The sequence below is a fragment of the Pelmatolapia mariae genome, linkage group LG10_11, assembly GCF_036321145.2.
Source record: "Pelmatolapia mariae isolate MD_Pm_ZW linkage group LG10_11, Pm_UMD_F_2, whole genome shotgun sequence".
In the NCBI taxonomy this organism is placed as follows: Eukaryota; Metazoa; Chordata; class Actinopteri; order Cichliformes; family Cichlidae; genus Pelmatolapia; species Pelmatolapia mariae.
Window position 1 is genome coordinate 13,167,275 of NC_086236.1, and position 13,402 is coordinate 13,180,676.

At 39.0% G+C, this 13,402-nt stretch overlaps 1 protein-coding gene across 3 annotated transcripts in view; it reads right to left on the reverse strand.

Moving 5' to 3' along the window:
- Positions 1-13,402, reverse strand: part of septin8a (septin 8a) — a 35,904-nt gene that overhangs the window by 4,993 nt on the left and 17,509 nt on the right. For 2 of the 3 annotated variants that reach the window (XM_063488491.1, XM_063488490.1), the window contains exons 5-9: positions 12,889-13,050; positions 10,932-11,028; positions 4,568-4,736; positions 4,272-4,404; positions 3,068-3,237 (exon numbers count right to left, since the gene is read on the reverse strand). In XM_063488491.1, the coding sequence (XP_063344561.1) occupies positions 3,068-3,237; positions 4,272-4,404; positions 4,568-4,736; positions 10,932-11,028; positions 12,889-13,050 (731 nt within the window). Of the gene's footprint in view, positions 1-166; positions 1,308-3,067; positions 3,238-4,271; positions 4,405-4,567; positions 4,737-10,931; positions 11,029-12,888; positions 13,051-13,402 lie in introns of those variants that run through there. The other variant, XM_063488492.1, reaches the window with a different exon arrangement.

Sequence of the window (13,402 nt, forward strand, 5' to 3'; positions counted from 1 at the left end):
CAAGCTGACAGCTGTTTGGTTACAGCGAGGGCCGTCAGCCTCTGCGTGTTGTCTTAATGCGCATCTGAGGGAATGAGAGTCTTCACCTGCCTGTGCTTCACTTTCAGCTCCCCGCTGGGTAAATACAGACAAACAAATCATGGCAGAGACGCATCAAAGTCAGGAGTGGAAGGGTGTGGGGGGGTTGCATTTATTTCCAAAAGACACACAGTAAATACAGCTGCTCTCTTCTACATCTGAGTGTAAACGCGTCTACATCAAGCTGAATAGTTTCCTGAATCCTGGGTTTACGTCGATATACTGGCTTTGTGTTTGCGTCCACTGTCATAACAGTCACATCGAGACGATCAACTCACCGTTTACAATAAAGTTAAATCACTTACGGACAATGTACACAATCATATGTGCTTCTTATAACAATATCAGATTTAAAAACTACATTTTGCATATTAAGCTTGGTAAGCTCTAGAAAATATTCACATACATTTAATGAGTTAAACTGAAACAGCACCAGAATATTGCATACATTATTTATTTTTTTAAAAGACTTAAGATTATTAGGTTTACGTTGTCAGCACCTATGTGTATGCAATATGCAGTACACAGGTACTCAGTTATTGCTATTTAAGTATATTATTTGGGCTTTAATTGATAAAAAAAAACAACAACAAAAAAAACTTTAACCGACTTTAACTTTAACCAAGTTTAACCGACACATTTTATCTGGGCAATATTTCAGAAAGATCATGTATTTAAAAACAAAAATCTTTACTGATATCTTCTTTTATTATTTTTTTAATACTTGCTGAAGAGTTTCAAAAATGTTGCCCAGGTGTTACGTTGTAGTACCAAACAGTCAAAGGTTTAAATGGTTTTGAGCTCTTATTTCTTGTGTGGATAGTTAATGAAGAAACAAAAAGAAAACAACAATATATTTAAATCACAATTAAGCAAAACAAAACGCATATACATACATATATATTTTAAAAAGTGTCCATAGGGGAAAAAAAAAAAGCAAAACAAACAAACAAAGATCCTGAATAAATGAGATGGCCTCTGATGGAACGTGAATATTTTTACTCATCATCTCTCACCATCTTTCACTCTTTTCTTCCCTGTGGCTTCACCATCATCATCATCCTCAGTGTCTTTGGTCCGTGTGCACAATATCAAGATGGAATGTCAGAACAAACAAACGAAAACAAACAAACAAACAAACCAACAAAAAACAGATGTTGTCGCTGCTATGGTGATGGAGGACAAATCCATGGCCGTGTGAGGAAGGGTATACAGCGCCCATAAATTAACTGAAAAACAACGACAAACAATAAACAAAATAAATCGAATGAACAAACAGCGACTTTACTGAAATAATAAGTGAAATAAAAGAGAGGGATCAGAAAAGGAGCACTGAAGCAAAGAAGTTAGGAAGCTCGGATAAAATCGTAGCGCGTGTGCTGGTGAATGAGGTGTGAACCTTTTAAACTACACTCTGTATGATGATTACTTCGAACATCAGTCCTGAGTGAAACGGCCAAAAATGATGTTCGGAAAAGCACAAAATGGAAGATCTGCAACAGGAACAAAAGTAATGCACGTGTGCGGCCACACGATGGAGCCATATGCCTGGTCAACTTGGTGGGAATGACCATGAAGACTTCACTGCCATTCACCTATTAAACAAAGCTTGGCATACACAGCGAGATGCTTTTTAACCACTCAGACGGCCACAAGCTTCACCCAAAGCCAGCTCTGATTGTGATACAGTGTGTAAGGGACCGCCAGCCAACAAAACAAAACTAACACAGATAAAGAACTGAAATGGAGCTACACGACAGACTGAAGTAAAGTGAAACCTGAACATTGTACACGTTAGACTGTCTGAAATGGTCTTGCTTCTGTAAGCCACCACAGTGGATATTAACTGAAATCATCAATATGAGATTAAAGTGCAGACTTTCAGCTTTAACTCAAAATCCTGAATGAATGTGCAGGAATTACTGCTATTTTTTGATATATGTGCCCCATATTCACAGGACAAGTGACTGGCAGGTAGAAGCTTCGCGGCCAGGTCATTTCATGATAAACTGAGCAGATAAAAGTTGGTTCCAAGTACTGAACTTGCATTTGGTAGCTTCTCATGAGGATTTCAAAAGGTTATCAGCTTCAAGAAACTTCAAGCAAAACTTCTGTTTTACTACACGAGTTTTATGGAGGTTGAGCAAAAATGTTGGTCTAAGATCGAACTCATTTTATAGCTTCAACAGTCAAGTTGTACTTGACCTTTTGCATATAAAGGGTTGTCACTTTATCGTTTTATCCCATCAGAAGGCCAAGACTAAACCAGAAAAAAACAGCCTCTTATCAACAGTATGTGAACAAGTCGGTCTAAAGACAAAACAAGCTGAAGGTTCCTAGAATGCAGCTTTAAACGAAGGAATTTCAAAACAATGCCGACTGGGCTTTGAAAAAAAACCGTAGCACCTTGATCCCTGCTGTGATGGGTGAGCTATAGATCACTATGCATCTCAATGCAATACTGTACTTAAAAAGAAAATATAAAGTGAAAGATTTAACAACAGTGTACACGATGAGTGCACATCTATTGAAACATCAGTTTTGCCCTTTCTGAGGTTTTCACTACCTCCTCACTGAGTATCCTGAATAATTAGAGCGAGGCAAAAGGAAAGAGTGAAAGCACAGGAAATGTTAAGCTTGGGCAGGACAAAAAGGAGAGGAAGTTTCCTTAACGCATGCCAGGCCTTTATAATAGCTGAAATGGTTGTGTATTGGAGACAGGTCGACAGCAGGTCTAAAGCAGCAAAACACGCTCTATTCAAGGCTCCATAAAGCCACGGGAATTAAGCAGAATGCTAACCTCGTGTATCAGTGTTACTCAGCAAAACAAGAAGGGACAAGAGCAGCAGGAAAATCATTTCAGGTTCTGAAGGCACACAGTGAAAGGCAAGAGGATTACTTAAAGAAAGGAGTAGGGTTTAAAAAAGAAGCAGCTTCCTGTTACTGAGAGAAGAATGACACGAGTGACTTAAAGGAGGGACTGCCTTACTTTTTCTTGTCCTTGTCTTTCTTGACGGGCTGAGATAAGGACAGCGTCTCGGCTGCCGCCTTCCTCTTGTTAAAGGCGTTCATCTCCTCCTCCAGGTATCCCCGCTTATCCTCCACCTTCTTCTTCTCCTCTTGGTGCATCCGTTTCAGCTGCTCGAACTTTTCGTGCAACTGAGGGGGAGAAGACGAGTGTGGTGACGGACAAACGGGATGAGGACAAGAGAGACGAAACTTTAGAAGAAAGGGCAGTTTAGGAAGGATTTGTCTGACTAATATTTTTATACTCAAACTGAACTGAGGTGAAATTCCACAACATTTTTCTTATATTTTTTTCAGTGCATATAATTTTATCATGCATGGTTATATTATTAAGAGCAGGTTAAATAATGTGAAAAACAGGGCATCCCCCTGTTTAGTCATGCACTGCTTCCCTTGTGATCGACAACACACCATCATCTGCTATTGCAGTGTGCAACACTTTGGTATGTATAATATTGGATGCACTGCAGAGCTGCTCAAAGTGTTTTTGAGGGCCCTGTATCGTTGACAAGTAGACACTTAAACAAAACAGAAACTATTAAATGCAGGTGTTATAGACCTAAAGTGTGGTTTTTATGGTTACTGGGAGCCCTTAGCAACATTTTATGCACTCCTCGAGTACAACAAAGAAAGAATGCACTATTGTAGATTTTAATCGTAATACTATGATGGGAGGCGAAGACGCCATCTCTTTCCAACACTGAGAAAGTTGGTGGTAAACTGTAGAAACTGCACAAAATTTAAAAATGCCAAGACAAACCTTCTTAGATCAGACATACAGTTAAGTTACAAACAATAACTTAAAGTGTTTGATCTGTGCATTTCTTTCTGTGTAGTCACAGCTTCCTAAACTGACACTGAGTCATAACTTTGAGCCTCACTGTAGGGAAATAGTGTGATGAGGGTCTTGGTACTTTCTCACAGTGGCGCCAGATATGAGTGATTAGGATAAACCAATACAAACAGAGTCCGCTCATTCACATGTGCAGACACTTTGTCATATGCTAAAATGTACTGAACTCAACAGGTTTTACAGATGTCATGCAAAACTGTGTGCACATTATTTCTGATCTTGTGACAAAAATGCACCTGAAGGTGATATGTGGACATGTTAGGTGCAATCGACTATCAAAAAAAAAACGACAGCTCGGCTTTTCCAGACTGACCTCTCTCTCCTTGTCTTTAAGTTCTGCTTCCGTCTCTTTTACTTTGTTGACAAACATTTGCCGCATTTCTTCCTCTTTGCGCTGCAGATCCCCCAAGAACTCTTTCCTCTTAGCCTCATACGTCTCCTGAAGGCTGCAGAGCAGTAAAGCCAGGACAGAGAACAGAAACAAAGAAAGATTAGGCACAGTCTTCAAAAGATAATCGTTTCCTTTCATTGCTGTTGACAGTTGGTTGACTGTGTGAGCCTTTCTATAAACACATTGTCTGTGTTGCACTGGGTGTGTCCACCATCTACCTGAATGGCTCGCTGTCTGGATCTGTATCTTTAAAGCCCATCTCCTCGAGCTTGCAGCGCCGGTACAGCTCATAATGGCGGGCATGTGTCTGCTCCCTCAGATCCTCCATGTTGACTCTGATCAGCATCTCTCTGAGCTTTACAAAGTCGCAGTGGCTCTCGTTCTCAACTAAAAGGACAAATAAAGAACGCCATTAGTACAGCAGAGACTCAGGAGGCCATTTTAGATATTCCCTCCACATTAGACTCCTCTAGTGTCCAAATAATGTTGTTTTCAGTCCTTGCTTCACGCCTTCATTCAGTGCCTGGCCATCATTTTCAAATGACTTTAACATGCCATCTGTCGCTCCCTCAGCCTCTCTTCCTCTTAAAAGCAGGAATGTGAAGCCTCCACAGGAAACAGATAATTCGGCATGTACATATACGCCATCCTGAGTGATTAAATTCAACCAAAGCAATTTTTTTTCCAGCAGACTTCATATTCTGCACTTTTCATGCTCACTTGTTCAACTGGAGAGAACTTTCACTTTAGTTTCACGTTTGAGTGAGTCTCACACTTAAATGCCTTCACGGTGACGAAAGGGCAGGAAGTGTTTCCTGCCTCACAGACTGACAGCAGAGGAGTGGAAAGGGGATGATGGGTGCCCTGGGCATCCACTCTGTTGAAGCCTTCAGACACAGGTCACTTCACCCCATCAAAACAATAAGGACTGTTCTGATAATAAAATGTGTTTCATTTTGAGGCCAAAGCTAAGATCTGTAATAGAAGGAAAACCTAAGATGGACTGAACCATTTCGTACAGAAAAACAAACAAGTGAGTAATAAAGAGCTAATACAGGCAGAAAGAAAAGTCAAACAAGCACTTTGGGGGACTGTAGATCAGGATGTACTATAAACCAGCTATATAAATGCAGTCCATTTGCCATTATTTACTGAAGTTCTGACCAATGCTTGCTGCAGATCTGCTGTTGCTGAGAGAAATCTTATTAAAATAAAATGAAAATTAAAAGTGTTTAACTTGTGTGCAACATCTCAACATCATTTATTCAGATCAAACATACAGGGCAAGACTTTAGCACATTAAATAAAAACTTTTAATACCTTCTGAGTTCATTCTCTCTCTTTTTGTCTATATTGGAAACTAATTTGAAAAACATCTTCAGTAGGCTTCTTCTTGTTTTTGTTTTTAAATAACAGGAAATGATTTGGAGAACAATGAATGGAGTATTAGTAGACCCCAAGGATATCTTAATAGACTGTTTGACTAAACTAAAAAAAAATAAAAGCATAACTCATTAAAAAATTTGTTGAAAGTCAAGTTCATCAACCTACTGGCAAAACTCAGCAACCCCTTAAGATTACTTTGGTTGCTTCAGACCCGGTTTGTGAAGAAAGGTCACTGTGGTGAGAAAATACAAAGGCATTATGTTTAAATACCACCAGAAGCTCTAAGGATGAATAAACAACAGTGGTGGCATTCAAAAAGCACAATTAGCATGGCAATTAGCTTTTCCAGGTGGACACAGATGTGAAAGTCTGCAGAGGATGACGTTAGAATACAACAATGCAACATAAATATTTAAACAAAACAATAAAGGGTAACTTTAAAAAAAAAATAAGGCATTCCTTTATTAGACTAGGACAAAACACAAAATAAACTAACAAATTCTTTTGAAACCAAAATTTATTTCAAAAATCAGCAGTCATTCAGCTGCATGAAATACTCGTGTATTTTTTGCTCAAATTTGCTGGCTAACCGCACATCATTAGTGGAAAAAACATGGGTTAAAATAGAAACTAGCCATTTACTGGGGCTGCATCCAGGCTACAGAAAATTATTGTTCATTTGGCATCTAATAGCCTCTCTTCTGCACACTACCACCACTACCACCACACCCCCGTGAGGGCTGAATGAAGGCCAACTCTCCAACTGCCTGCAGCACTGAGCCCTCAAGATACAGAAGCACATGGCTCTGCTGGTACACAGACACATGCACAGAAATATAGAAGCAAGCAAGAGAGATGTGGCTCCAAATAAAGTTATCAAAAGTAAACATTCATGCAATTAAAAATCTAGAATGATCGGTTTGTACTGGGTTGATTAACTGCTCCATGAGTCTGTGGAAAGGCTTCCAGATGTTTGGAGTTTCAAAGATAAATATTACAGATTAGGGAAAGCTTTGCCTCATCATATACATCCTTCGCTCTCTGCTGAATCCTTGAATTCCTTACTGCTTTCCAAATATTTATTCCCTGCGCCAAGGAGGTAGGTAGGATTTTGATAGTGTTTGCGTGTCATTCTATCTGTAAACACCATAGCTCAAACTGTTTTGAAACAATTCCGATAAAACTTAGTAGAGGTGTAGAGTTGGGTCATGTTAACGATCCATTAAAATCTGGCTTACATCCACCAAGGTCTTCAAGGTCAACTCACTGACTTATTGGGCAAATATTGACAAAAAGCCTTATAGCCAAGCGTGGGCTATATAGAGTTGGTGAAATTGACAACAGGTTTTCACACTGACAAGAAAATATTGGCATGGAACATTAACCCTAACCCTTTAATTTTATTACAGTACAGTAATGGGTTATAACCATTTAAATACAAAACAATTTGGGCACATGTACAATGTTCTGGGTCATTTATGATTTCTTCAAGAATTTTAAGATGAACAAATGGAAATATTCACAATTTGCTAATCTCTCACTGTCTTGCTGTGGGCTTATATACATACTATGTGTATATACTATTATGATATTTAAATGGTAATAAAAGCGAGTCATGTTGTAAAGTACATGCCGTACTTCATGCAGAGACGTGGGAACCAGCGGTGCTGTCTTTTACAGTATAAAGACGTGATCTCACCTCGTATTACTTCAGTGCATGATCATTTCCTCTGGGGCCATGTCTAGACTCTTCTTCTTTCTTTTTTTTACTTGTTTGTATAAGAGAACATTAATAAATTGTGGTCAAATGATGCCCTTGTACAGTGAGGCTGTTTGGGTGGTGACGAGTCTTCAGGCATGCTTGGTGAGGAGTTCTGAATTTAAAAATCCAGGATCACTGTTTATTTCTGCTTTCTGCTGAAATATTAAAACCAACGAAATATTGACGGACGAATTAAATTCTCAGAAGAAAATAAGTCTGCGAAAAACTTGATCTATGTGATTATTTAGTAGCTTTTAGTGATACTTTTACTGAGTAGATTAATGCTGAATAATACTTTTTTTTTTTAAAATCAAAAACAAATGTACGTTTCTGAACTTACATAAATCTACACATTCACAGTATTTACTGTTTATGTGATTAGGGATGTGTAATTTGATACCAGAAAAATATTCTGAATTTTGTGTTGTTTTCTATCTGCGTGAATAGTAACACATTGAAAGCTGTAGAGAAGGTCTGCTACGTGTCACAGATGTCTGGAGTTCAGAGATAACAGCACAATAAGATCTTGGGGAAGATAAAATACACACACACACACACAAAGACCCCCTGAATAACTCTTTTAGTCAGCAGACAGCCCTCGTCTGTCTTTCTTCAAGCTCATGGAAATTTCTCATGACTCTTCAAGAGGTTACCATAACCCATCTATAAGACATCTGGCATCTACAAACTGTTTCCACAGATAGAGAGCCTCCCTTCAGTCAGCTGCATGTTGTAAAACACAGAGACCTCTGTGCTCAGATACTGTGACAAGTGTGTTGTATGAATGATGAGCAATCAGTGTGAAAGCAGGGCTGAGTCAAAATGGAAGCAGCTTTGCTGTATTATATCCCATCAATTTAGACTTTTGATGCCAGACATTGATGGATTTTACTGATGAGACAATACCATGCAGACAACAACAAGCTTCAAGAGTCTACTGCACAAATTATAGTTGTTTCTAAATACAAAAATAAACAAATACTACATACCTGCTTGCAACTATATTACATTATTGTGTGTTGTGTAATATATAAGAACACTTGTAAAAATAAGAAAAGCAAGCAGTAAAGAAATGAGCTTACAGCAGGGCTGACAAAACGTTTTTGCAGTAAGCACCAGTCTGTCGGATGGGTGACTGGACTAGAGCAGCACAGTGACCGATAAGTCCAGAGGAATCCATCCCACAGGAGACACGCAGCAGGCTTTAGAAATAACCACAGTGTCCTCCTGAGGGTTGGAGAATGAGAGTGGCCAGTAGATAATGAAGAGAGGAGAGGAAGAGAGGACGTGTGAGGGAGGGAGCAGTAAACGAAAAAGGAAGGAAGGAAGCAAGAGATGGAGGGAGAGTGGAAGGGAGTGAGCGAGGTTCTCTGAGAGGATGACTCCCACATGAGCAGCTATATTCTCATAGCAAATCTGTGTGTGTGTGTGTGTGTGTGTGTGTGTGTGTGTGTGTGTGTGTGTGTGTATGTGTGTACGGGTTCGTACTATCCTGGTGGGGACCAAAATCTGACTTTTACTATCCTGGTGGGGACTTTCTGCACCGTGGGGACCAAAATCCAGGTCCCCTCGGGGTTGAAAGCAATTTTCACACTCAAAATGCGGTTTTACTGTCAGGGTTACAATTAGGTTATGGTTAGGTTTAGGGTAAGGGTTAGGGTTAGGCATTCATTTTTAATGGTTAGGGTTAGGGTAAGGGGCTAGGGAAAGCATTATGTCAATGGGATGTCCCCACGAGGATAGCAAACCAGACATGTGTGTGTGTGTGTGTGTGTGTGTGTGTGTGTGTGACATTATTAAATTAAACTGTTTACCATCATTGACAAACACAGAGGAATGAGCTGTGGGAAACAAAAAATCCCAAGAAACCCGACTCGAGAAGTGACGTCTCCACGGGCAACGCATTCATGCCAATATCCAGGCATACATCCAGGCTCTGCACGCCTACAAACACAATGCATGAAGCTAAAGACGAGACATCGTTAATGATAAACTGTCTGCGTGCGCACAGAGACACTGACAAAACAATCTCCATACTTCATTTTAGTGTCACTCCGCATAAAGTGACACCGTCAGCTGTGGAGGGCATTCTGCATTAACGGGTAAAAATAAACAGGAAAACTGTGGGATGCACTCGCCACTCTGCCACGTGCAGGAAACATCCTTCACCAAGGATGCTTAACTGAGTAAAACGTCCTTAACAAACAAAAAACAAATAAAAAAACAAGAACAACAAAAAGTTCTAAGTCCAGCTACTAGTTTTTATTTTGTTTTGTTTTTAATTAAAAATGAATCATATGATTCAGAGCTTTGTCAGTCATATATTATTTTTTACTATACATAATAATTCAGTGATTCCTGCAGGTTACTTTTCTTTCCAATGGCTTTATTGTTTTTCTCATTCTACTTTCTCAAATACAGAGTTACTGCCTGGTATGACTTTTAATATGGCAAAACATCCACATGAACACCCAAACACAGGCACAAGGACACTGAGTCACCTACTTCCTCAGATATATAAAAATAAACAAAAGATAAAAATCCCACATGACCACTTTCAGCCACACTCACAGCACAGCAAAAACAAGAAAATCAAGCAAACTTATAAAACGGCGTAACAGCAACTGTACAACAGTTCAGCGTTTGTGCCCATATCCCAAACGTTCACCTGTCACACATTAGGTACGCCTATTCAAACACTCAATAATGCAAATGCCTAATTAGCCAATTACAACTTAGTACTTTTAGGTAAAGAGACAAGGTCAAGATGACCTGCTGAAATTCAAACAAGAGCATCAGAAAGGGGAAGAAAGGTCACTTAGGCAACTTTGAATGTGGCATGGTTTTCTGTGCCAGAGTGGTTGTGCTGAGTAATTCAGAAACTGCTGACCTACAGGGATTTTTCCCCACACAGGCATCTCTAGAGTTTACAGAGAATGGTTCAAAAAAGAGGAAATATCTTATGACTAGCAGTGCTCTAGAAGAAAAGGCCTTGCTGATGTCAGAGGTCAGAGGGGAGTGACCAGACTTCTTTGAACTGATAGCAAGGCAAAACTAATAATCATTCACTACAACCAAGGTATGCAGAAGAGCATCTCTGAACACCCTGAAACCTTGAAGCAGGTGGACTACAGCAGCAGAAGAGCACACAGGGTGCCACTCCTGTCAGATATTAATTTGCACAGGCTCACCAACATTGGACAAAGGACTGGAAAAAAACATTGCCGGTTGTGACTAGTACTTTATGGAATATAACCATTTTCTCTAACTGAGGATATATAATATGTGGTATATTACAAGAAAAAAACACTTTATTTTTGTAGTAGTCCTGAAAAATTAATGAAACAAGAAATGATCCTTTAATAAACCAGCTATTTGATTGTAAAATACAAACACAACATATTGTGGTTAAATTTCTTGTCAGCCTTTCTCACCTTGAACGACACCCCAGGGGTACTGTCTGGCCCTCACTGCTTTGTTCCCCACTTTGACCTCTTCCACACTCCCGACTACAGCAAATGGCAGATGAGCCTGCAAAGAACAGGTTAGTGTCAAAAAGCTTTTTACAAAAAAAGTTCTTACTGGTGCAATAACCAGGGGACCAGGGTACACTCCCTAAAGAGATTTTTTTTATTCTTCACAGAACAAGTCAATTTTCAGTAGGCTGTGGTGTAAACTGTACTAAAACGAAAAACAAGGATAAGCTGTTTCACTGTGTTTGTCTGCTCTCTTATAATTCACAACCAAACCACACCAGTGCAAAGCGTAACCATGTTTACATATGAGCTGCACCAGTGATCGGTTTCACGTTTTAAAAACAAAATGGGTCTCCCAACCGCGGCTCAGATGGGAGACCTATTTTGTTGAAGTGATTAAACACACACGCTTTATTATTGCTCTCGGAGCTACTATGCTTCATTAAGAAGAGGAGGCATCGCAGGGGAAACATGCCTGACACGCTACCTCAAAAATTAGATGGCGAGTTGAAACCAGCTGGCTGGTTACAGCTCAGAGGAACCAGCAAGCTGGCGAGTGTGGGTGCTGATGTAACCAACTATGAATAGACTGGGATACTGTACAAGGACAGTGCCTCGGAGAACCAAATGCTGTCTTGTTCACCATTTTTGTACATGCGTGGGTGTGTGTTTAAACATTATGATTAAATGAGAGGCATAATGAAATCTGATCTAAAAATAGACAGATATTCTCATGAAAATGCACTTGTGCCTGATGCTTCAGCAAAAGTCTGCAGCATACATTTAATTGTAATCCCACTTGTAAGATGAAACTTAAGTTGGAGTAATATCATAAAGTTTAGGCACTTTTTAAAATTTTTTACCTACACCAAGGAGGTTACACTTTTGGTAGCGCTTGCGTGTGTGTGCATTCAATTTTGTCATTCTGTCTGCAAACACACCAACTCTAAAAGTCTTGCATGAATTCTGATAAAACTTTGTAGGACTGTAGAGTGGAGTCGTGAAGGTCAAAGTGATAATAATGCCACACAGAGCTATTTAAAATTATGTTTCTTACTGCTACTGTTTGTACTAGCAACATATGGGCATATAGGTAATGATGTATGGTGAATCTAAATATAACGTTACTTTGGATCTCTGACCTCTTCTTCAAGGTCAAGTAAGGTCAAACTTTCATAAAATGCTTTTTATCTTTTAAACTATGCTTAAAATTTACTGTCTTTGTTTGTATTGACAAGTGATACTGATTTATGGGGATATATGGGGATTCCAAATATCACATAATAGTTTGCATCCAAATATCATGTAACATTTGACCTCTGACCTCACAAATTTCACATCTGCCTTTCTTTCACACTGACCCCAAAATGTGTTATATCTTTAAAGAAAGCATTATGAAGAGAAAGAAAATGAGCTGACTCCTTGGATAGACGTATACTTTAGTAAAGTATTATATAATACGCTCAAGTTTTTCATACTCAGTTATTTATAAATCAATACATTTTATCCATTACCTACTCCTCCATGAAGTTTATATACAAAATACAATACTGTTCCCTTAAAAGTAAATAAGGCCCAGAGAGTGAGCTCCCTTGGCACAGGTTTGAGCACTCAGAGTGCTTGTTACGGTTATGCTTGCATAGGCAGACTAGTGCAGAACTAGAATAGAAAAGTGCAAATCAGTGTAATCAATGGGTCCAACAACATATGATCAATATATATAGCTACATACACACGGTTAGCTAGTGTTTGCAAATATTATAAATATTTTACAATCAAAAATGTGAGACTATAATTCATCTGCATTGAAACATTGACTCTTTATTTCTGGTGTTTTAGTCAAAGCATATGTTACCGTCATCAAAACAAAGAATGTTTTAACTTTTGTTTTTTTTGTGCCAAAAATGTTACTTACATTCATGGAGGCATTGATCTCACTGACAGTTTCGTCATCTGTTGGGAACTGATATATCTGGACGCCGTTGCTCACCAGCTCGCTCATTATCTTTATTTTGAATTTATGAAGCTCGCTCTTGGAGATTGTGTCCGCTTTGGCAATGATGGGAATTATGTTGACCTGCGGAAATAATGACAAAAAAAAAGTGAGATAGTTATTAAATATGTGGTGCACTGCACTGTTGTTGCTAATGTGGTGGAGTCTTCCAAAAAAGATAACGCAAAGACGTTTTGTGTTACATCATGGAAGAATCTGGTTTAGCCTGGTTTAAACGTTGACATGACAAAACAAAAGGATGCACAGGAAACACCCAAATGTTTTCAGATCATGACAGATTACAGCAATTGCCATCTAACCATCATGAGCAAACACTGTTTAAAAAAAATTAAAGCCACATTAAATATATTGAGGTTTTAAACAGCTGTGTAGCGCATCTATAAGACCATGCACAGTTAACTGAATAGCAAATAAG